Below are 25769 nucleotides of genomic sequence, written 5' to 3'. Positions count from 1 at the left end.
CTATTGTCTTTGAAATTGATGTGCACTTGGGCAGGAGCAAAAATCACTCTGTAAGAGCCTTTCCGTAGGATGTAATCAAGAAACAGAATACTTTTTTTATACTTCCTCTCTTCTGCTGGCAGGGTGCATAAAAATGATCAGCATTTGATTTTGAATGAGCCCAGTGATACAGAGACACTTTTACAGGTGATGCCTTCCTAAGAAATGTATCTTGCAAAGGCTTTATAGAAGGTTTTGGCAGTATCTGGCAAAAGCCCCAGAAACTCATGACTTGAGCGCTCCTATTAAACACACTCATTCACAGAGAGGGAGATTTTTCTGCATGCATATAAAATTCTATCAATCCCAAAGCATTTTACAGTCAATCTCAGAACATGTCACACGAAGAATCAAGCAATATTTTATTTTCTTTGCAAAGCACACTATCAAGTTCCTCTCAGGAGCTTAGCCTGGCCTAGGCTTAGCCTGGCCAAGCATAATGGCATGGGCTTGCAGACCAGAAAGTTGAGATCCTCTCCTTCATGCCACAAACCAAGCAAGCTCTCAGGGACTGCAAATTTTCCCATTTCAAGAAGCACACAGAGGGAAGCTGAGTAAAATCCAAGATATTACCTCCAAGAAGTTCCTATCTTCCTCAAGCAAGACTGGGATTTTTTTATGGGGAGATGAAGAGGAATCATTAAATCTTATGCAAAAATTACAATTTTAAAGCTAATAAAAGCTCAGCTGTGGAGACCTCACCAGTTTCTGCACAGCTGATAAAATTCTCTGAAACAGCAATCAGTACAAAAGCCCTATGAGAGAACAAGAGCAACTGCTCACAGTTTTTAAAATATGAAAATGCAAACTGTAGTGTAATTCAAATTTATTTCTACACATAACTGTAGTTATTGTAACAGTAATAATTAAAATAGCACCAATTAAAAGAGTATTACTGACAATAAATAATACCACTAATCACAGCTAACAATGACCAAGTCGATGATTTCTCAGGCAGAGAGTAAGCATCGCATGCAACCCTCTCCATGCACAAACCCAGCAGGGAGGATCTGCAGGGGCTTCTTCACTTCCAAAACCTGGGAGAGAAGCTCTGGCCATACCTGGGGCAGGGCTGCAGCGGTGCCTTTCCTCCTCCACTGCACGCTTCCCTCTGCTCCAGCTCCGGGCACGGCTTCCCGGTGCCCACGGGCACGCTCCGCACGCTGCGGCTCCGGCTCCGGAGCCCCGGGGTGAGGCTGCCCCAGCCGCAGCTGCGCGAGCAGGGACTCCATGGGGACCACTCGGACGTGGTGCAGTCCTTGGGGATGACACAGGACCTGGAGGTCACGGGGACAGGGTCTTGCAGGCAGAGGCTGTGGTAAGAACACAGTACAACAGCTGAGGAGGTCTTGCTTAATGAGTTTCTTTTTCAATCCAAATTCCCCAAGAAGAAATCCATGGTCATTCAATCAGAAGATGTACATCAACATCAGTGCAACGCATTTAAGAGAAGTTCTAATACAGGGCATATTTCCAATGAGCTCTGGGTGCAAACTTGCAAGCTGAGTACTTTTTAAAATAATATATCTCATTTATATCAAGTTAAAACAGATGCACAAGGCATTATATTTGCTCCTGTGTAGCTAGAATTTCACAGTTTGTCCTATATGGAAAACAAAATCCAAGCCCAAGAGAAATACTGGCACTGGTAACCATTCTAGCATCCCACACACAGGACTAGATGTCATCCATTCATTCATCCATCCATCCATCCTGCTGAGCAACTCTGCTCTTTTAAGCAGTAATTAATCCCACACTAATAAGAAAGGTCTCAGTTCCATGAGGCTGTTATCAAACAGGTGCTGTCAAACAAGGTCAAAGGGTTTTCCAACCTGACAAACAACCAGAGACCCAGGAATGCCACAACTAGGGTTGGACTTTGGGACTCAATTATTCCACCTGACACCAGGACATGATCTCATTTATACGGTAACATATCAAGACACCACCCTAGGCCAAATACAATGTGACACCAAATTCTAAGGGCTACCAACAGATGAGATTTGGTATCAAGATACTAAATCCCAGAATAACATTTTGAAAAGTCCCAAAGCTACAACATCTTCTGACTTCTGCACAGTGTTACATGGACAATGCAAACTGGCCTCTGAAATTAAGACCACATCTGATTAACTCAGTGTGAACTCTAATCTTTCTTCTCCAGCCTCCAGCTGCTTGTGGTCAAGCTTTTGCCAACTGTAAGGAGCAAGCACAGGTACACTTAAAAGGTGTGAAATCCACAGCTGCTCCCAGGGGAGCAGCCATTACCTTTCCTGCTATTCCTTACAGCACAGTTTGGCCAACCTATCTCCCCCTCTAAAGAAAACAGACTGGGACAATCATGTCAGGATTTCTGGGCAGCTTCATGGGGGAAGCAGAGGAGATAAAGAGCATTCACTCCCTTCTCCAGTCTAGAAATTGGTCCCCTATTCACATAGGTCAACAGGAACATTCCCATTGAAACACATCAAGTGTGACTAGACCCTCAACCACCAGCAAAACAGCATTTAGTGGCTTCTATTTGAACTTCAAAGTAAACCAAAGAAAATGGTAACAACTTTTAGTCTCAATTTCTTCACCCATAATAAAACTCAGTAATCTCACAGGTGCTGCAAGGATGACTTTACTGAGGTTTACTTAAACAACTTTAACAAGTACAAACAGCCTGTGATATAGCCCCCTCAAAATTAAATTATAGTTGCTTACAATTGAAAAACATTTCATTTCTCTATTACAAGTCAAATGGAACTGATTACAAAGCTGTCTCTGATATAAAATATCAGCTCTATCAAAAGGTTCTGGAAGTAATAATCATTATATATGTACTTACTAATCCAGGGATTTGAGTAGTTTTTTTGAACATTAGGTTAGGTGCAGTCACGCGAATGGTCACTTAACTACCTTTTTAATATTTTTCAACAGGGCAGCCACCCATGTCAAAACATAAAGAAGGAAGAATAATTCCTCATTTTGAGTAGATAAAACAATAGCACATAAGACACTGCCCTAACTGTTGGTATCAAAAAACTCAAGTCTGTCCAAGAACATAGAATTGCAGGGGGAGGGGAGGGGTAACTGATCTTACTTTTTAAAGTGATCAAAACTCCCCATTTAGATAGAGTGTGAATAGAAAAATCCACTTTTGGGGTTGCACCACTGCAAGAGATTTTAGTCCTGCCTGATCTTTACTGAAACACCAAATAAAATGTAGCCTTTAAAAATCTGGATTGGAGTCCTGGTTCAAATGATCTTTGCCAGTCCCAGTTCTTAGCCAGACAACACCTCCCATAATGGATTCTCCAAACCTGCGCCAACACTGGCTGAGAAAGCCATCCCTGCCCAGAAATCACCTTGCACTGGCAAAAGCCTTTGCCAGAGGCTGAATAGCTGTTTCTTTCCCTGAAAATCCTCCCCACTGCTCCTGCTATAAAAGGCAAAATGCTAACTTTGTTGACCTCAAGGTGAATGAGACATGGAACTGGCAATTTCCATCCTGTTCAAGTAGGCTTTTGAGGGAGAATTACAAGCAACTGCTGAACAGAAAGAAAATTAATTAACTTGTACCTACTCACTCAGAGCCTCCAAGTCAAATTAATTGTGACACCGAGCAACACAAAGACAAATGTAAAAACACTCTTTTGCATGAAATTCAGACACAGCTTTTCATGTCACAGATGTACTTAGGACGATCTGATACAGATAAAGCCCAGACCTGCGAGACACTCAGTGATCTGAGGCTGCAAACCAGACACGGATTTGTGCTGCTGTGGCTGTGTCCAAACCAGCAGGGACAGGAAAGAGGATATGGGGACAGGAGGTACTATATCAGCCCTGTTTTTAAACTGACTTTGGACATATTAATGTCTCAGGTTAGATCTTCTGCCTGGGGGTCGACCTGGTAAGTGTGATGCAGTAGAGTACTTACACAGCTGATGCTTTTTTCTGTGTTACATGCTTGGATTGACAGTGTAAAACCACAGGAATTGTTTCCCAGCCCACGCTGTGGTGCCTGTGGCGTAGGATGGATCCATTAGTGAGCAGCCAGCAGCAGCACAGAGCCCAGCTCGCTCAAGTGGCACAGTGCCCTCTGAGCCTCTCGAGTGCTGAACAGCAATAAACCACTTATTAAAGAAACACAAAACACTAAACCATAGGAAACCCACTCATGTCTCACACTCGCAGAGTCCTGAAGAAGAACAGCAAAGGAGGAGGGAAAGCAGCCCTGGGTACCATCCTGACTGTGCAGCTCCCTGTGGCTGTGTCACTTTAGGCTGCTGCTCACTGAGCAGTACCATCCATCTCCAGCCACACATACACCCACGAGACACAGGAATTGTGCAGCCCCGAGCTGAACCACACCACCTTCTGCTGTGGACAAAAAGCAACACACCAAAAATGGCATTTCCCAACAGCTCTAGCTGTGCTCATGCCCTGCAGTCACAGAGCCATCACATCCACCACGTGGGAATGAGAGGGAACAGGTCCATCAGCTGGAAAAAGCAGCAACACCACCCAGGAGCCGTGCACCAGTAAATCAGGCTGGGCACAGCACAGGAGTCACCTCTGCCTTCCCTTCCCAACTGTTCCAGGACCACAGGTGAATGCATTTCCTTAGATTACAGGATGAGACAGGCGGTTATTGTTAAACCTTTCACACTGAAAGGATCATCTGCAAAGTAATTAGGTACACTAAGAAGCTGTCACCATGGCCATGCTGCTGGCACAGGGGCAGCACCAGGAGGACAGGGTACCACCTCCACAGCCAGGCTCAGGAAGTCTCCCGGGAAGTGTCATGCCTGACCAGGGAACTCATGTTCAAACCCATGTGCTGCAGAGCAAGATAATCCTGAATTGAGCTGAGTTAACAACCCATTTCCATTTTTTCTCTTCTTTAGCAGTGTCTCCTGTTCTGTAGTCAAACACCTACAGGCTGCTGGAATATACACTACCTGCTCTTTGCACTTGGCCAATAATATTAAGGTCTCAAAATGGACAGTCTTGCCATGTTTCCAACAGCATCAAAACATTTATTTCCTTTAGAAATTGACAATCAGTGTTAATAGGCACACTTCTGAGAATTCCTAATGTATTTTTAGGGTTTTCAAGTGCTGCCAGGGCTCTTTCAGATACCATATATTCAATCTGTGCAGCAGAGGTTTCTTTGGCAGAAGAAACATTAGCCCCTTCTGCACCAGGGTGGTCAAGACAGGGAGTATTTATTTGCCTGCCATCCAACTAACCTAAGGGAAAGGGATCTGGAAGACCTATCATCCAAACAAACATTAGTAAAGATGTCAAAGTTTTGGTGTTTCCAGAACTTAATGCACCAGAGCCTCTGTTTTGATGAAAAATAAGTGCTGGCTTCCATTTGCACTACATTGGCAGACTCTGAGATCTTGGGGCTACAGAGGCAGCTGCCCCCCAGCACAGTCTGGAAACAGGAGAAAAAACAGGACACCACTTCTAAAACCATCAAACCATGGAATCATTAAGGTTAGAAGAGATCTCTAAGATCATCGAGTCGAACTGTAAACCTGGCACTGCCAGGTCCACCACTAAACCATATCCCCAGGTGCCACATCCACACACATTTTGAACCATCCCCCTGAGAAGCCTATTCCAATGCCTGACCATTAAAATGTGACTCATGCAAATCAAAAAAGCCATCACTGCTCCTTTGTTTCTTGTGCTTTTAAATAAAAGCAAAAGAAAGGAGAGACAGAACTTTTGAAAAGAACATTAGAAAATAAAATATCCTTCTTCTCTAACGTCTCAGGGATTTGCTTTCAAGCCTGAGCAGTGAGGCTTGATTCCTACATCTGCCAGGAGGAATGTGAACATAGAAGTCCTCTCCTGGAATCACAACCATCAAATAGCATTTTACAGCACAGCATTTTCATCTCAGGACTGCAGAATTTTGTATTCATCCAGAGAACAGAAGAATGTCAACACTGAAACTGCAAATATTTTTTTTTTTCCTAAAAATGTACAACAGCAAAGTGGTTAAGCACAATCCACTAGGAAATGGATAATGGAAATTTAAATTACAGAGGCAAATAAAGGAGTTGAATGCTACTCCACCTCTGCCTTGACAGATGGGTTGTCCCTTGACTGAGTTTGACCTGAATTTTCACTTACAAAGTAAAGTAAACAGAAACCTAAATCCAACTCTATTATATCACTGTTGTCATTTTACACTAAGAATGAAGAGTTTAAGAAATATGTACATAAAAGTCTCCTAATCCAAATAATAAAAATAATAATAAAAAAGGCCTTATAAGTGTTTGTTCCTGACTTTACCTTGTCAGTATGCTTAGCTGAGCACACACATGAGGTTAGAAAATCAGGTTAAATTTATTTAGAATTTCAATGTCTAACTATGCACATTTATTTTACTAAACTGCAATTTTATGTCTAACCTAAACAACCTTTTATTTAAAAGAAAAAAAAAAAAAAAGCAAGGAAATCAAGTGCTTTTGTCCCATTCTGTAGATTTTTACAACTGTGATGAGACAGGAAAACAAAAAGAGCAGAATTTCTTTCGCATTCATTTCTTGCATCTTTTTCAGAGATTTTTTTTTTTTAATGCATGGAACTGCTTATGTTTGAATCTGTTATTGGATGTAAGGCTTATGGTGAAACTGAAACATTTTTCTGAACTAAAATGAAACCTGAATTCTATCTGAAATAGTATGAAAAAAATTCCAACTTTTTAAACAAAGTCTTTAAAAGGTTCAAATCAGATCCATAGCATCATTCTATTTTGATGTTATTCCTTTTATTTTCATGAATATAACATTTCTACACCAAAACAGTTTCTGAACAAAAGTGGACCTGTCTCGAAGCGTACTGATGTTTGGCTGTTCAATTGTCATTTCAGGTATTTTCAAAAAGGTCTGTCCCTCCCTTTCCTCTTCCTTTGTTCCTTTTCCTTCCCTTTTGAGAAATGTGGAACCTCCAGACTGAAAAGATATTTCATCAAAAATATCCCTATCTGTGTTTCCCTGACACAGCGCATCCAGTCTTCTGCAGGCTAATGTTCCTCCAAATAAGAGAGAGTTACTTACGGCCCTGCGGTCAGACACCAGTAAATTAAACAACCTTGGTAATAAATTAGGTATCTTCTCATTATAAATTAGGAGGTAGGATGAGGATGTGGCCCCTCTCCTCTGGTGGTCCTTGGTGGTGGTTAGCTGACCACTCCTGTCACCTGCAAGAACTGTGCAGTGCTGGAAGGTAGAGCCCGGTAGACCAGCAGCTCAGAGCCCACTGCTAAAGCACATCTTGGGATATTCCTGTTCCTTGCCTGAGTTTTCCAAAAGTTTAATTTACAATGGGTGCTTGCTTAGCAGTGTTAGTAAAAATAGGAAATGTTGGCCAGGAAAATGCAGGAGCACAAATAAGGCACTTCTTTCCTGGTTTACAGCAGATACCTGGCTGCCTGCCAGTCCCCACTACGGGGTTATGCAAATGCATTTACTCTTCTTTATCAGTAGCCAAAAAACCCTCGGTGTTGTAAAGCAGCATCTGTAAGATCGGGCCCGCTCTTCAGAAGAATGGCAGCAAATCTGCTGCACAACAAAACAAGGAGGACACTAGCAGGGGATGCTTAAAGGGACTCATTGTCAGGAGTATTTGATATCTGTGACACTCCAGCCCCGGAACTAAACACAGATTGGATTTTGGGCTGGATTTTTAGCTTTGAATTTTAGGTCCAAAAGGAGAAAGGAAAAGTATGTGAGAGTCTGGATGCTGTAACATGACATGACCTTTTCTCCTCTACTCAATCAATGGGCTTTGCTCTTGCATTTAGAGCAAGAGCAAAGGATGGGTCAGGCCCAGCTCTGCAGTAAATCTGAGACAAGCTCAGCAGAAAAAGACTGCCAGGAGGTGGCTAATGGAGCTGTACACTCCCAAAAAGGGGGTTAGATCAGCAAAAAAACCAAAAAGGAACAAGAAAGAAGACAGCTCGATCAGGGATAGTCACCAAAACTAAAGCTCTCAGCACTCTCTGCACTGTCATCCAGAAATTCTGTGTGTAACACAGGAAACATTTATAGAAAGTTTCCATTTCCATTCTTAGAGCAAATACAGCAGTGAGTGTGTGAGGGCAGAGCAAGTGAAATTTTAACAAAATCAGGATCCCCCGCCAGAGCCTCTGATAAGGAGTGAGATACAAGAGGCAGAAGAAAGCTAACAAATGTTAACAGATAAACCTACTGCTGGTCACACTGTGGAATAAATCACAAGTGACTCCATTAAAGTCAAGCAGCTACATGAGCATAACATCTGTATATTTAGAATCAGCATATATTAAGAGACGAGTAATAACGTCAAGATGTTAGAAACTGCTGGAACATTTCACAAAGCCTTTCTTCCGACTGATAAAAAAATACTCCATGCTTGGCTATGGGTGTAATAGAAGTAGGTAAGAAAAAAGGTTAGAATTCGTATTTTCACCTCAGTGTGTGTGCAAAAACACTGCAGAAATTAACAGGGGTAGAGAACTGGATGTAAAATAACCCCTTCTCTCTGCCATTTGAGTTCTTAGAGGCACCAGGAGCTATGGATTACTGAGAAACAGATTGATTTCTGCAAAATTCAACAGCAGGATTTTTCAAGAACTTCTAATTTCCTTGAAAAACTGAACACAGTAAGATCTCCAGAAATTCTGACTTTCTCAGAAGTTAATCAATTCATCAGTCATCTGTAGCCACTGACACCTACCCAAATCCAACCTGAATTCAAACATCAGAGCTCAGCTTAAATTTAAATGTGAGAAATAGAAAGAATAAATCTTTCCATTATTTGCTGCACATTACCGTAACCTCCACATTCAGGAAATTACAGGAAAGCAACCTATATAGACAGAGAGAAATCATTAGATAATACATTAGATAAGTTCAGAAACCAACGATCACTACCAAAGGCAGGCGTGCCAGTCACCTGCCCTGTACCAGCACCCAGAGTTATACCAGCCAGGCAGGCACCTCAATAAGGATGACAATCCCAGGTTTATTCACTGATTTCTTTCCAAAATATACCTTCTAGCATATTCACAAGGCCAAATTTTTCAGACTTATTTTATCCTGTACTGATTTGTAAGAATGAAGGAGTTTAAGCTGATGCAATCTTAGCGTCTTATACCAAACATATGCAGTACATGACTGAGAATGAAACCACTCTCTCCCATAGCCAAGGCCCAGCAACAACACAAAGTGATATATAATTCCATCTCCTCAAAACAACAACAACAAAAGACCCAGAAGAGAATTATTAAAAACATAAAATTAATTTAAACAGTCGCAAATCGTAGAAGAATGCAAAATCTTCAACATATGCTAGAAAGGAATAAAAACAAAAAAAAGGTTCATTAAAAAAACCCATCGAAAATTCCATTTACAACTCAAGAACGGGACTCATTCACTGTCACATGTGGTGCTGCCAGGCAGAGCCAGCGCTCATCCCAGAACTCCAGTGGGGCTGACAGGAGCAGGAATCACCCTTACCTCAGCGCGGCGTGTTTTCCATCGCTCCTCACACACCTGACCTGCCTGGTCTGGTAGCCAATCTCCACCTCCCCGGCATGGCGGTGGGGATGAGCGCCGGCAAGTCCAGATGTGCTTCGCTCTCCAGAGTCCGACCCCAAATCCAGCATAGTCCTCTCGGCCAGCTGCACGTCTTTAGGATGGGGCAGCCGGCATTCGCCCCACGGGCCCACGCGGAGGCTGTAGGCGTGCTCCTCCTCGCCGAGGGGACAGGCGGGAGCCTCGCAGGCTCTGGATTCCGTCAGGTTGGGGCACGGGGCACCGCCGTAGAGCGGAGGAGCGATGACGGCCCGCGCGCGGTGCTGCAGCCTGCCCGCGCAGGCCGCGCCGCACGGGGACCAGCCGGAGAACTGGGACACGACGCAGTCCCGCGGGCAGGGCACCAGGCAGGCCTGCTCAGCGGGCGGCTGCGGGCTGAAATACTCACAGATCTCGCTGGACACCGCCGTCCCGTTCAGCTTCTGCAGGCAGCGGACGCTGCGGCGCTGCAGCCCGTGCTGTGCGGTGACACAAACCTCGGCTCCCGCCTCACCGCCCGCAGCCGAGACGAGCCCGCACCTGTCCCATCCCGAAACCTCCCACTCGAACAGCTCCAGGTGCCAGTCGCAGACTTTAAAGCACCTCCGCTGGCTCTCGGGTTTGTCCTGCTGGTCGCAGTTGGCGTGGAACGTGGTCCAGCCCTCGGCGTGGGTGCACCAGACGGCCCGGCTGCGAAGGCCCCCCGAGCCGCAGTCCCCGACGCAGCGGCCCCAGTGACCTGCAAGAGAGGGGCTGGTGAGAAGCGCCGTGCAGGGATCCGGCCTGACCCCCACACAACATCGGACAATCGCAAAACATAAAGTCACAACGGCTTGGTTGGAAGGGACCATAAAGCTCTTCTCATTCCATCCCGCTGCCATGGACAGGGACACCTTCCGCTGTCCCAGGGTGCTCCAAGCCCCGTCCAACCTGGCCTTGGACACTTGCAGGGATCCAGGGGCAGCCACAGCTTCTCTGGGCACCCTGTGCCAGGGCCTCCCCACCCTCTGATTAAAGAATTTCTTCCTAACATCTCACCTAAATCTTGCCTCTTTTAATTTAAATATCTTCCCCCTTCTCCCATCCCTATCTGCCCATGTTAAAATATATAAATCATATATAAAATATAAGCCGTATCCTGCATGTATGAAAAAGCAAATAACTACCAGCTGGTCCCTAAAATTGGTTAAATGCTTCCTAAAGGCTGTGAGTCGCTTCTCCCAGTGTACTCACATCACTGAATCACTTGGAGAAATTTGGGGAAAAAAGAAAATGCCTCAGAGTGCTACAAATTAAAGGCAAGCCTTTAATTTCTGCAGCAGTAAAATTCATCCCAAATGAATATTTAATTTCATTTGTACAAATTAATATAAAAATGATCATAAAAGAACAATCATCTAATAGGAAAAGGAAGTCAAGTTAGATAAGAGGAAAACAGTCTTAATAGAGCAATTAGTCAACAGAATAAACTGCACTGGGAAGCAGCAGAATCATCATCCAAAGGGATAAAACAATGAGGATAAATACATGAAAATAATCACCCTCAAAGTACACTGAGTAAATCGTTTCCACTTGCAGCATGTGGCACTATGAGAGGTGGCAAAGAAATTAAACCAAAATAAAACCCAGCAATGTCATTTTCAGTTCTGGAGCACATGAACATACATATGTAATTGTATGAATCTTACTTGAGGATTTGCAAGTGAAAGCAATCAGACAAAGCTAAATAGAACGATTTGTCTGTGAAAATAAAAATCCACCAAATCAATAAAATATTGAGGGCTATAAAGTACAAAATTGCTGGCAAACTGAGGAGCAAAGGTAGAGAAAAGCACTCAGGCCGAATCTTAACTATTAAAGGGATTTTGATGATCATCTCAAGGGGGTGTTATCTCGTTCCTAAGTTTAAAAACTTTCCAATACCTCATAAAAGAGCCATTTTGTTCAGTACAAACATTGCATATATAATTCTTGCCTGAAAATACACTGCAACTGCGCTACCTTTTCTATTTTTTCAAGGCAGAAAATGAACTTGCAACAAATAAGTCGATTTATATTAAGCAATGCTACTGCAGTCAATTTATTTTTTTTTAAAATTGATTTTAAAACTACCGGAATCAATTACATGTTCATACTACAAAACCAAACACACACAAAATCCAAAATCAGTCTCATAACAATTTTAATCCCAGGTGTTTTGTTCAGGCAATGGTGGTTTAGTTGACAATCCCTTTGTTCTTTCTCTGTGAATAGAGGAGTTGATCTTTCAGGGACAGGAGCTTGACATTGTGTAATGAAAAATTAAAATAAATAAGTTAAAAAAATAAATAAATAATAGACAGATAAATAAATAAATAAATACATACATAAGAAAATAATCCTGATTTTTTTATTTTTGCAAAAGGAGGGAAAGCAGACAGGAACTGGATATAACTAAACTTCTTTTCCAATAGATGCCATGTTCCTCCTGCCCCATCCTCCAGGCCAGGGCTGCTTCTCTGCCCTCAGTCAGGCACCTTCTGCAGTGGTGGACAGGCTGGGGCGAGAGGGCATTGCAGAGTCCTCAAGGTTTAGACAGCTCCAGCTTTTGCTGAATCCCTCAGGCTATGTGAAAAAAATCTTTGTCCTTTTTATGCCTCTGTTTCACACCAAAAGACATCAGCCCAAGGTAAGGACTCAGTCATGACAGATATCTTGAATGGGAAAAGGCAGCATCAAACTCTAGTGTGTTCTACAAGCTGTCCTACACTAATGACAGGCTTTTAACAGAATCCAGTGTGCTTAAAAACTAAGTAAAAAAAAAAATTAATCTTTAAATATGCTTTTGAAGTTCAGTTTCAGGGAAGAGGTCCATTGACAACTTAAACATTCATCCTACTAAGGATGAATACATGAATATTCTTTTCTAATGCCACCAAGATTTGAAACCAGACATCAGATTATGTAAATACTGCCATCTAAAATATAATAGTCAAAATTCAGACCTCAAGTCCTGGGTGGCTTCTTATTAATAGTGAAAAGTAACAATGATTAAGCATCACAACATAATTGTATCATGAACTTATTTATTTTTGTGCAGCACTTCAGCAAAGGCAGTTTAGTTTTTTGAGATGTGGAAGTTTCCATACAGGAGAAGTTTACTTTTCACCAGTTTTATTTAAAGAAAAACCTAAAACCAAAAATTATTTCTCTTTAGCATTGAACAGTTGAAACACATTAGGCTAATCAAGGATTTTCCATTTCTTAAGCTAGTGAATTGCATTAAAAGTAGCATTAAACCCCCCCACCACGGAGGAATGCCAAGCAGTTGTAGCAGAGGAAACCACTCATCAACCTCACCACTGCTCTTTCCCTTCTGCACAGAACTCATCTCTTTAGTACATTTTATACACTCCTGGGTGCTGCTCCTAAACTGCTCTACTCATGAGCAGCAGAATGACCACTCCTCACATTAACAGAGTAGAGAGACACTCTGCTGATGCCAGAAGCAAGAATTGGCCACAATTTAAAGTCAGATGTGAATTTAGAATGAAAAATTACCAAAAAAAAAAAACCCAAAAAACAAACAAGCGTGAACTTGTAAGTAATTACACTGTCATTAGACACATTACAATTTGCAATTATTCCCTGGCAAACATAAAAACAGAGCCTGCTGCTGGCAAACCAGAAAAAGAAGCATAAAAAATATAATCAAAAATCAGATGCAAAACCCATTACTATAGATTTCTTTCACTTCCTGACAATCTCCTCAGGATGTGGCAGTAAACTTACCCACAATATTTCACTGCTTAGTTAAATACCCTGTTCAGTAGCTTAAATGAGGAGAAAGTTGTAAATACTTCCTAGTCAATAGTCCACTTTGTAATTAGAATTTAATTATTTTTAGTTGGCTCCTATTAAATTTACACTTTTCTCAAAATATATCTGAGTCAATTAACAGAAACATCTCAGCACAATGTGAATTATAATATTAACTGTGTTATAAACCCACTGGAATTGAGGCATCAGAAGCCTGAACTTCAGAAACATGCTTTACAACTCCCCATCTAGAATTGAAAGGCCACTGGTAATTAAAGAAGACTAAATAAAAGGAAATTAATTTCACAGTGATCTGTCTATAGAAAGTACAATAATATGAAGATAAAGGATGGATAGTCTGTCTCCTATGTATTGTAACCTAATCAGATACTAGATGGATGTTTGATCTCATCACAGCAGGGCACAGATGGGAGAAACAGACTGTGGATGTACCTAGAAATGCAGAGGCTCCAAACTGGGTGTAAGGAAAAACCTCACTGCTGTGAGATAACCCTGGGCACAGGCTGCCCCTAAGTCCAACAATACCTCTGTGGAGGTTTCCAAGATCTGACTGAACAGACCCTGAGAAACCTGGTGTGCATTCAGTGCTGAACCTGCTCTGTGACGAGGTTCAATCAGATGACCTCCTGTGGTCCTTTTCAACCTGGGTTTCTCTATGTAGGAGCATCTAACTGAGAGCAAGGCTTTCTCCAGCAGGATGCCAAAAAAAAAAGTTTCTCACTATTAAGTACCACTGAGATCTGCAAAGTACCAGTACATACAGCAGCATGAATAAATCCATTAGATCCATTAGTCAACCAAGCCATAGAAAAGTTTAACCAAATCACTATTTCCAAAAATGAGAAGTGAAGCAAAACTTGCTGGGCTCACACAAAAATTGTAACAGACAGTCGAGGTGTCTTTGTTCATGAACAACTGTGAACAAAGACATCCCTCTGTTTCTTCCAGGGCATCTGTAACACTACAAGCAAAGACATGAAAGGGATTAATAAGTCAAGGCAATCTATTAAAGCAAAATTACACATTGTTCTGATTCTCATCTTTTATCAGCCAGAAAGAGCTGTGCTATCACCCCATACAGCTTCTCTAACCCCTTTCAAAACATGCAATAACAGAGCAATTGGAGTTTATTTGATGCACTGTGCACTGATTTGTTTTTCCTGCCTGCAAGACCTACCTACAACTGCACCATAATTGTGTCTGAAAGGATGCAGTGACATCTGCTCTCTGACACACAGGTCACACACACATAAGGCAAGCAGGCTACACAGACCATAATTACACTTTACAGACAAAATAAAACACCACTGAACACCAAACTCAGAAGAGGAATCCCAATAAGAGCTGCTTAGCAAGTATGTTATTGCTTCATAAGAATTGCTAGAATAATTATGCTCTGTTTATTGTGACATTTTAGCTTAATTGAAACCATTTCACCATCGGAGAATTCATTCAATAATAAGCATCTCCCACAATGACTCTGTCCCTGATTCTATGCTCTGATTTGCAAACATAGCAGAAGATGAGCAATCAGTAAAATAGAATATTGTGTTAGTAATTTGTATCAGATAATAGATATGCTCCAGTGAAGGAACTGAAAAAATTAACAGACGACCATCGGAATAGTCCTGTTTTCTAGCCATTTTACCTTCTCTTTCAGTTTAAGCATCAAATTTAGGAGCAACTGTTCAAGACCTTAACAACTTGCTTTTGAACAGAATCTCCTAATTCTTATCCCTCATAACAAAGATGTACAACTTCATTTACTGAGAAGTAACTCCACCAGATCTGACGTAACTCCTCAAAATCTCTGCAGCATCCACTTTAATTGAATACTTCTGCTTGAAATGTCCCAGAACCCCTCTGAATGTCATCCTTTCACCAAAGCATGGTTATGGGAAGGGCAGAGCTCCAACTCAGCCCATGAATTCTGAGAACAGGTAACAACTGACTCAGAGAACATGAGCCTTATTCCTAATGCCACTGCAACTAATTAATCTTCACTATTAGTTAGAGGAAAAAAAATGAATTCCACTGAATACATTACATTAGAATAACTGGTTGTTTTGTGAGACGGTTTTATGAGATTTATGTAATTTTAATGTAATTTAATGAAAATTATGCATGTTTTATGATATTTGGACATATATTTATTTCTCATGTGCCAAAGCTGTTGCAGATCATACAAACTACAACACAGTTCCTCACCAATATTTTTTTTCTTGGCATGATGCGAAGGCTTTGTGGTTCTTGGCACATTATGCCAAGAAAAAGTCATTCTAAAGATTTAGATAAGGATCCTACAGCCTCATCTTTACTTGCAGACTAAACAGGCTAAAATCTCTGGAGTCTAGGACATATCTGGGATGTTTCAGTGTTTTATAATACAGAGTAATGTTAGTATAGCTATAGCTGGCTGAACTGCCCATTCCCTTGCTTTCTAAAAGAGCCCTCCTGTCTCCTTGCCCTGCATCTACTGCCACATCTCAGCCAAAATATAGATTATTTTCCTTGCCTAGTCTTAATTGTCTCAATTATTTTCCTATTTATTATTAACAGCAATTCATTAAATCCTTTTGTGCTATCATCTGTATGAAAAATTCTATACAAAAGACTATTGTTCTATTTGCAGTGTGTCACACAGGGCATAAAAAATTCCTCTGATTCCTGGGATTAATTTTAAATACCTGCAGCACTTTTTTAAACTTTCATGACCTACACAAATGAGCAATTCAGCAGCTTAGTTATTCATCTTATTTCAGATCTGAATAAATGTGAAATTTAGTGACTTAAGCCATGCAGCAGTTTGTTCCAATTTTACATTTCAGGTTTTTCCCTTATTATCCATACACTGTAACATGCAAGACACACTTCAGCAAGAAAGACATTCTGCAGCAGAATGTAATGAACACTGCTGTTTATGAAAATACAGAGATTTACTAACCCCTTGGCACTGGAAGGCAGGACTTCCCAATATTAAGAACTAATGTAAACAGTATTAGCTGAGCTACTCAATCATGTGCCCACACCCCAGAGACAGCCCAGGGAAAAATATTCTTTCCTTTCAACTCTCAATTAAAAAACAGAAAAATAAAAAATACCCCCACACATTCCAAAACATTTCTGTCATATTCATCCAACACATTTTGAAGGTCTGTGAGAACTGATTTCTGGCCTTGACAGCACTGGATATTAGGAGATGAGACCATAATGTATATAAGCTTATGTATTGAAAAACAAAAGGAATAAATAGATTTTACCAGCAGATTACAGCTCTAAATTGTTTACTGCATATGAGATTAAAACCACCTCAGTACTGGATTATAAATAGCTATAATCAAACTCTGGCCTTTTTGGAATTCCAAACATCTATGGAAACCAATTCTTTTTAAAACATAATAGCCTTTGTAAGGTGTTTGTAAATGTAACCTTAAGAGCAAAAGAAATGTTTCTTCAGTCACTCCATCTTGACTCTGAGGTTTGTAATCCCCAACAGGAACTGTTATTTCTCTCTCAGTGGAAAAAGAAAAACAAACCAAAACCAGAATTGGCACAAGACAGGTTACACAGCACCTCCTGTAACGCAAACCCCTGGTACCAGTGGGGGCCAAGGGGAAATCGTGGGCATTGCTGGACACCCCATTCAGCAGCACCTTCTTCTGAGCCCCCACTTATACTTAAATCTTTTCTCCTGTCCACAGGAAATCTCAGATCCCTTCAGGCACAATGAAACAAGAAGCTGAGGAGGTCCACTCTGATATTTGCAGGGAAGTAGAAGGAAGAAGGAGATATTTGTGAATGGAGTTATTTCTTACTTGGCTCCAGGAACTGGGAAATTCTGAAGTCTCCGGTTGGATACAGCTCCTTGCACCACTGCTTTCAGGCCAGCAAGCTTCACACAAAGTTTTTTTCTGCTTTTCCCACACACTGCTTTCCCCTTGCTGCCCTTCACATAGGCAGTCACTCAGATATTTCTCAAGCATGCAAAGCCTAGGTTTCACCCCATGTCCATGTTCTGCTAACAGCCCAGCTGGGATGCACTCAGCTCTGGAGAGTCCACCTCATCAGCATCTGCACAAGGAACCACCAGGCAAACACCACCAAGATCATAAAACCACAGAATGGCTTGGGTTGGAAGGGGCCATAAACATCATCTCATTCCAATTTCCTTCCTGGACACTTCCCACTAGGCCAGGTAATGTGGGAAGACCCCATGAAGCCAGTGAAGATTGCCACTCAGGGCCCCTGAGGGAACCACAATAAGAAACTTTTTGTCAAAGGTTCACCACTCTGAGACAAGGCCTTGGTGGGACAGCTGGGGAAAGGCACTGGCAGCAGTTCAACATCTGCTTATTCGAGCTCCAAGACACAGAGAGAAATAAAATAAGAGAATTCTTATTTTAGTTCTGTAATAATTCATTACCCAGCAAACACCAAAGATAGAGCCCAACCCCTCTTCCAAATTGTGGCAACTGCAGTTTCTAATTTTCTTATTCTTTCGTGAAGTTTAAATTATGTTTGTTCATTGAAATAACAGCAAAATTTAAAAAACTGTTTCAGAGAAAAAAGTTGTGAAATAATACAGCAATCTGCACACCTGCAAAACCTTTCTGAAGTATCCAAATTTACTTCACAAGCACATTATCACAGAAATACATGCATCCCCCTCCAGACATCATTTTAAGGGAGAACTATAATTTTTCTGCTCAGCTTCATCCTATTTCCAGCTTACATATTTTATAACCCACCACAGCCCAGAAGCCCACATACATTTTCAGCTACCACAGCGATCAATACACCATGGTAAAGGAATCAAAATCCAGAGTTGCACATGGAGTCTGGCTGGGGTGAAACAGAGGAGCTGCTTTACCTGTTCCTCAGCCTCCTGCAGAGCTGATGTGCCTACAGATGTGTCCTCCTGGGGAAGTCCTCCAGGTGGGACCTCCACTTGGAGCAGCCTCTTGCTCTGGAGCAGAAGTGGGGCTGCCCACAGTGCTTGGAAGAGAAAAGGTAAATCACAGACATCATGTACTTCTACAGAAATGCCTTCTCAACCATATGGGCCACTCATTATTCCTAATAAACATTATAGAAGAGCTGTAGAATGGGCAGGAGCCCCATGGAGCCCAACTGCTGCTAATTAGTATTTCTGCAAAGATGGAGAACACCCATAATAACAATTCCCTGGCAACAGCATAATTAATTCATGTGAAAGTACTGTTTTTAAACATGTGCATTATCAATTCTATAAAAACTGGACAGAGGTTATTGTAGGACTCTACAAACTGCTTTTACTGGGCATTTTCACTTTATTTACAGTCCATATTTAATTTTCCCCTTTTAATTATTAATAATTAAATTTCCATTTACTCTAGACACTCCGTATTCTCGAGGAAAAGTGTTTTGGAAGAGCACAGCTCGCTGTGTTGTGTGCAAATTGCTGTGCAGAAATAAACCAAATAAGAAGCTATACCAAAATGTGGAATATAAGTGTTCTCCAGCAGTAAATCAATTCATTGTCCCACAGACACTGGGAGCACTGGCTGCTGACAGGAGGGTGGCTCAGCAATCTAAGAGGGACAAAGAGCTCCAGTTTCCAGTGCATAGCAGGGTGAAAGATTTTGAGATGCCAGTGGTTTTCCCTTCAGGGAAGGACAGGCATATAGCACATACTAAAACAAAATAAACAAACAAACCCAAAACAAAAAATAAAGCTAAATCCAGTTCACAAAAGTTCAGTTAGGAGGGGGGAAAATAATTAATGTAATGGGAAAGCAAGAACAAAGACAATAATTTCCTAATTGAAACAACTCCCATCACATCATAAATTCTGCTTCTTGACAGCAGAACAGAATACTAAAATGCTTCAGTTTGCACTCGGGGAACATGACTGCATTACCTCATTCAGGCTTGCAGGTGTTAAGATAAGAAAAATCTTGGGAATCTTGTGCCAAGAATTACAAACTATAACTAAGCACATCATATCTGGATGAGTATGTGAAGAAAGAAAAATCTCCATCCCATCTGGAGGCAGATTTTGCCAGGCATCATTCCAAGTCACTGCACATGCAGGTAAGTGAGAGCAAAATATGGTCAGATTAAGATCTGAACATCAGGCCAGACTGAGATCCAGGGATTGTATAAAGGGGTTGTATTAAGCCATGAAATTTTCTAATAGTTTTAATTTTAATTTTGTTTATTTCCTTTTCCAGCTGAGATTGATTCCATGGAGCAAAAGCCAGTAATGCTCTAAGGATAAACAGAGAAGAGAATGTCATCATTTGGGCCATAAACTGTGTCAGGCCCTTAGCATGAGCCCAAGAGTTGCAAGTCCTGCAAAGTGTTAACCCACAGTCCAGGCTGGACACAAGCACGTTTAGGGGAAGGGGCAAAGTTTGGGATGCTTTTTTTAAATATCTGCACATCTGAAATAAAGAAAGCTGAAAGTAGAACATCAGTTCCAGTAAGTTAAAGATGGAAGTGCTCAAACATCAAACATCATAACTGAAGTTATGTAGGGGTCAGCCTTACCACGCTGGTAGATCTTCACTAGCTCTTTGGCAGGTATTTTGCTCACACTATCCTGAATTTATAGTGGTTTTGCATTTCTGAATGGCCTTCATCTATCACTGAAATCCTAACAGATGGACATCTTTACTTACATTTTCACAGCTTCAGCACAAGGGATAAAACCACCTCCTCTGAGATGTTTAAACAGCTGATAATACCTAATCCTGAGACTGGTTTTGCTAGCGCAGCCCCACATTTCTTTCAAAAACCACTACCAGATGTGTCAGGCAGCATTCAGGTTTTCTGTTTGCTGAGCAGAGATGAACAGTCTTGAACCAGGAAATCTGGTCACTGTTACCATAAAAGATCTCACACCCTGTTTTTTTTTTAAATAAAAAAGAATGGTAACATGGGGAAATAGCAGTTACAGATGCACATATGTTGTACATGTATTTCACATCCAAACAAAGGCATCTGCTATCACAATGTTAGCCCACACTTTGCAACTGAAGACTCTTTAGAAACAGACGTTCTTACACATAAGTAATCATTTAACAAGGCCTCAGAAATGCAGCCCTTAATAGATTTAATTAACAGGTTAATGATGTGCATAGCATGCATGCTCTCAAAAGCAAAGATTTTCACATTAAGCTTGTTTCTGTTTCACAGTAACAGCTTTCTGTAGAATATCTGTGCTATTGTAATTACACATCTGGCACTTCTGCTGCTTTCAATTGCAGAGATATTTACAAACAGTGCTAGTAATTTGCACAAGAGCACCTATCTGTTCTACTGTTTTACACTACAAATAAAGATATTTGCATGAAAATTCAATTGCAAAGAGTCCTCTTTTGTACTCCTGAGTGGTTCTACTGAATATATAAAATGATCATTTAGCCTGCACAATAAATCTAACACACTGATATCATGACTGCCTGAAATACCTGCATAAACTAAGCCTGCCTTGGGTTCACCTTGATATAAAGGGGTCAAGTAAAAATTTTTAGATAATTTTAAATTAAACATCAGCCCTGGTAATCATCTCTGGTCCCCTGTGCCACCACATGGCAAAACTAATATTTTAAAAAATAATTTCTTGGCAACATTCATTCATCATCCTCACTATAACTGGGAAATGATCGAAAACCAGACCAGAATAATGGAAATCCCACATTATCTCTACCAGTGTTGTCAAGATAATGCAGTGGTTATTAATTTAAATACGCCTCAAAGAACTATCACAACTTCAAACACGATTCAAGAAGATAAAAAGCAATTCCTGCCTCAAGCTGCTTTCAGTTCAATTTAGGTCACATTTAGGTTCATCAGATAGCACCTGAAATCCCTCAACTTACAAAATATTGACAGAAGATGTTGCTGCCCCAGTGTTTAATCAAAGGAGTGGATGAGCCCAAAGTCCTGACTGAAAGAGATGCTATCAAAGGAATCTTCCAACACCTGCTCCAGCTCAGGAATGGCAGAAGAGATGAGCCAAGACAAATATCCCTTTCCCCTTCATGTGTTAAGACACATCTGATTAAGAAAAATCATAAATGATTTAATAAAAGGAAAAGGATATATGTGTGAATGTGCATAACTGATGTCAAATATTTAAGTACACACAGACATATAAATACGTGCTGTGAGATATTTATATCCAAATTGTCCCATTTTTCTCGCATTTTGGAATCAATCAACGTTTTCCTGCTCAGTCTGTATCCAACACACCAGAAGAATGTCTAAAATGTCATGATTATCATACCATGGGGTTCTGAAATGCTGGAAGCAGCTCGTAACCCTTCTAACAGGAGATATTTCCAGTGCCTTGGAGGTCATGACGGAGGCTGTGGATACTTCTGAAGATCAGATTATGACAGGCAATGGACAAAACACTGAAATCTGGTAACCTAATTATTCCAAATCTCCTGAGAGTAATGCAGACAGGCAGAACGAGGAGTGTGGGGAAAGGGGCAATAAAAACACTTAGCTAATAATCCTGAACTACAGATTTCAAGTGGCTTTTAGTTTTGCTGTTTTTATATGAGAAAGCTGTTTCCATATGAACCAGCTCATTAGCATGCCCCAGCTGCTTCATTAACCAGTACATGAAGATTCAGTATCACCACAAGAAAACAACAAACTGCTAAAGAAAGAAATTCCTTAAGAAACGGCGAGGGCTATCCAGGCTTTTCCAGAAGGAAACACAGCTCTTGGTCTTCTCCCCTGGTTTAAAGAATTGCAAAGTTGAGAGCAGAGTTTGTGTAACCATCCACCAGGCACAGGAAACCTGTCTACACCTGCAGCAGATGGGGAACACTCAGCTGTAGACAAATCAGACTGGTACTTCTGTGAAATAAGAAAAATTGGCTTTCCCACTAGGGATACTGACATAACTGCTCTTAATTGAGTTTTAATTCCACTAGGAATTCTTTAATTCAATGAAGCCACTTGGAAACAGTATTCTATTATAAATGTCTATTCCTTTCTTGTGATTCCCATAATAAACTTTATTCAGAATATTCTGAGGTAAGTAAAGCCAATTTGATTTGGGATCCTTTGAACAGTAAGCCATATATTTTACATATACAAAGAGAAATGACTGGTCAAGTGCAAAAATCAATGAGGAAATGGGAGCTAAGAAAATGAAATCCATATTCATTACATGTTTAAAACATTTACAGTCTGCCCTATATGAAGTTTAGAAATTCAAGATATCATCTTTGAAAATTGATCTTAAATGACTTGTATTCCTTCTGCGATGATGCAGAAAGATTTTTAGCTTCTATCCAATCTTGATACCGCTGCACGTATAGAACAGGTGTTCCAAAAAGTATAAACTGAAAGCAAAAACACTCTGGATATGGCTAATAATCTGCATGAACTTCAGGTCTTTTTAAAACAAACAAAAATTCCAATTTCTTTAAACAATATTTACTGTTCACAGGATGTGGGTTTTTTTAATCCTTCCTTAAAGCTGGTATGCTAAATTTAAACTGTTTCTACTTTAATGCCTTAAGATCAGAGAAGAGGAAAACATCTCCTGACCTCTGAGCTTGGTCACTGTAAGGCAATGTAGGCTGCATTGTCATAGGTTCTTTTACTTAAAGACCAGCTAGTTTTGTTGTCCCATCACTCTTCCCAAACCATTTCACTGTACCATATTCCCATTCTCCCATTCTAATTTAAACCAATAAAACACTCTTGACAGGCAAACTAAGCAACTAAATACTCTTCCACATTCATTTTTACTCATGCAAAAACACAGTATTAATGATTACTCAGTCACCATTTCCATTTATCTAAATTTGCCTGGTTATAATAGTTGCTGCCCAAAGAATTTTCCCCTGATAATGACGGATGTGTGATCACACACCATACCCACAGATAGCCTTATCCATTTTCACAAGCCATCAGTTTGCACCAGACTATGAAAGCAGAAGCTTCCCACCATGTGTCCAGAAAACCTCACACCAAACTTTGCAATAAAGAGAAACTAAAATAGTATATGCCCTCCTACATTGCCCTTCTTGGCCCTTCAGGACAGCTTCCAGCCGGATCCTAGGGAAGAAACCATCAATATGAGCATCATATTTCCTCTGGGACAAGACTCCAGATGGTGACAACCCACCACCTCCTGAGGGTGACATCCCCAGCCTTAGGATGCATGGGAGCAAGGGAACAGTGACACCAGGAAAGGTGTACAAGGTGGGAACTGTGTAACAACTTTAACTGCATTGCTCTTCTCCCCCATAATGACAAGATCTGGACTAACATCGATATTCCTCTTACAGCTTCAGCCACAAACCATTAATTAACTGGTTTCATTTATCTCTTCCTCCTTGACCAAGAACAAGAGGAGAAAAAAATTGCCTTGCAAAGCTTTGACTCATATTAGAGATGGACTCTCCTTCTCAGTCCATACAGATCTGTGTGTTTTTATTCCTGAAACTGCAGTCCCAAACCCTACCAGGACTGCAATGAATCAGAAACAAGGAATCAGGTTTTCCCAGACCAGACCAGAAAGAGCACTGGTAAACACACAAGTGCCTGCTGGAATGTAACAGATTCAAATCCCCAGTCTTGGGAATAAATCAGCCTCAGTAAGTAAAATAGAGATGTTTTGCATCAGTCATTACATTTATTAGGTACTGCAATACCTTGGAAAAACAAGCCACTATGGCTCCCTGACTACAAAGTTCAGAGTCTTGCGTATTGCAACAGACCTTAATCTTTTCAAATAATTAATTTCATTTCACATGTAATAGCTGAAGAACTATGCATAACAAAGAGACTTTTGATAGAAAATTATTTAATTTTTTTTAAAAATACCAACTAATCAAAACATTTTATAAATTCTTCTTTAGATTAGGGATGTACTAAAGCCCTTCTCAAGTTTCCTAAGTGAATAAGCCCATCCATAACAACAAGTCTGTAGGGCTTTCTATATTCATAATTTATGGGAAAAACAGATTTTCCCTATTGAAACTTTGGTGAGGCTTGAAAACACCTTTTTATGGTCACCCTACAAAACCCTCCAAAATCATGCAATTATAATGAAATTGCTCACACAAGCTACATTAAAATATTAACTCAACATCAAGAATATAGATAAAGGGCATGCAGCAGTAACAACAGCATGTGCCATCAGGCCAACAGGGATTACAGCATTCAACAGCTGGACCATTAGAACAAGACACTGGGTGCCAATCACACTGATAAAAAGTAAGGGGGGTTTACTGATCACCATGCCCCAGGGAGGAGGAAGAACAGCTGCTATTTCCTGCAGAATCCGTCATATTTCCTCTCTTCGGGGAATTCAAGCCCCAGACAAATAAATTGGTTGGGCAGGCACAAGAATTCAGTTTTTTCCAGTCTATTTTTGCGTATGTGTTTGCCAGCTCAAGGAGAAAAACACTTTTACAGCAAGACTAAATATCTGTCCCTGCAACATCCATGTTCTTCACTGGGGGTTTGCAGTGTCAGCACCAGCAGACACTTGACAGAAGCATCCATGGCATCAAACTTCCAAAGAGAAACAGGGGCAACCTGGTCTCTGTAATTCTGTTATTCAATTTGAGGTGAGCAGAGTCTGCATTCCTACTCTGTTTTTCATTTAATTGTCCTACATGCTGAACTAATTGCTAAGTTTCATTGATGAACCTCAGTTTGCCAAGAAACATTTTACAGTAACTTCTTTGAATTTCCAAATGGGTATCAGGCTGTTATATAATTTCTTTTAAGAAGTCACAGGAAAGAATTCCGTATCGACTCAGACTCGCTTCCCACTGATGCCTAATCCATATTGCAATAATAATGTAAATTATCTCTGAGGAGTGGTTAGCTGTTGTGGTCAGATCACATTGCAGGCAGACAAGCTCAACCAATACATAAACTGTGAGGGAGAATGGCAAATGTGCTGATTATGTAAATGGAATTGTTTGAAGTCAAAGATGCGGGCCTGTATTTCACTGATAAAATGTGTAAAATAGGAAAAAAACACTGTGTAAGCAATTAAATTTAACTTTCTAATCAATAAAAGGCAAACTGGGACCTAAATCCACTTTATGGGATTTAGGAATCAAAGTCTTCCTACAACTCAAAGACAGCTGTGATGCCCATTTGACTAGAGGGGAACTTACTGTAAGACAAAAATGTCACATTCTATCTTGATATCACACACAAGAGAGTCATGTGTCATTAGATTAAGATAATTTGGTCTAATGCTGCTCCTGATCTTTAGCTCTGGCTGGCATTCTTTGTAAATAAAGCTGTACTGTCCACACTTTTGATGGCAGCATCTCACAGGAGTTTGACAGATGAGCACACCTGTCCTTG

General features: G+C 40.8%; 1 protein-coding gene across 6 annotated transcripts in view; it reads right to left on the bottom strand.

The window, feature by feature from the left end:
• Positions 1-25769, bottom strand: part of THSD7B (thrombospondin type 1 domain containing 7B) — a 298549-nt gene that overhangs the window by 182470 nt on the left and 90310 nt on the right. For 5 of the 6 annotated variants that reach the window (XM_086898690.1, XM_086898691.1, XM_086898693.1 and 2 more), the window contains 2 exons: positions 9549-10344; positions 1101-1352 (listed from right to left, as the gene is read on the bottom strand). In XM_086898690.1, coding sequence (XP_086754816.1) covers positions 1101-1352; positions 9549-10344 — 1048 coding nt within the window. Of the gene's footprint in view, positions 1-1100; positions 1353-3964; positions 4049-4429; positions 4622-9548; positions 10345-25769 lie in introns of those variants that run through there. The other variant, XM_086898695.1, reaches the window with a different exon arrangement.

This window comes from Cyanistes caeruleus, chromosome 7, assembly GCF_971803275.1.
Source record: "Cyanistes caeruleus chromosome 7, bCyaCae1.hap1.1, whole genome shotgun sequence".
Lineage (NCBI taxonomy): Eukaryota > Metazoa > Chordata > Aves > Passeriformes > Paridae > Cyanistes > Cyanistes caeruleus.
Note: the sequence above shows the minus strand (reverse complement) of the source record. Positions and strands in the feature narration are given on the sequence as shown.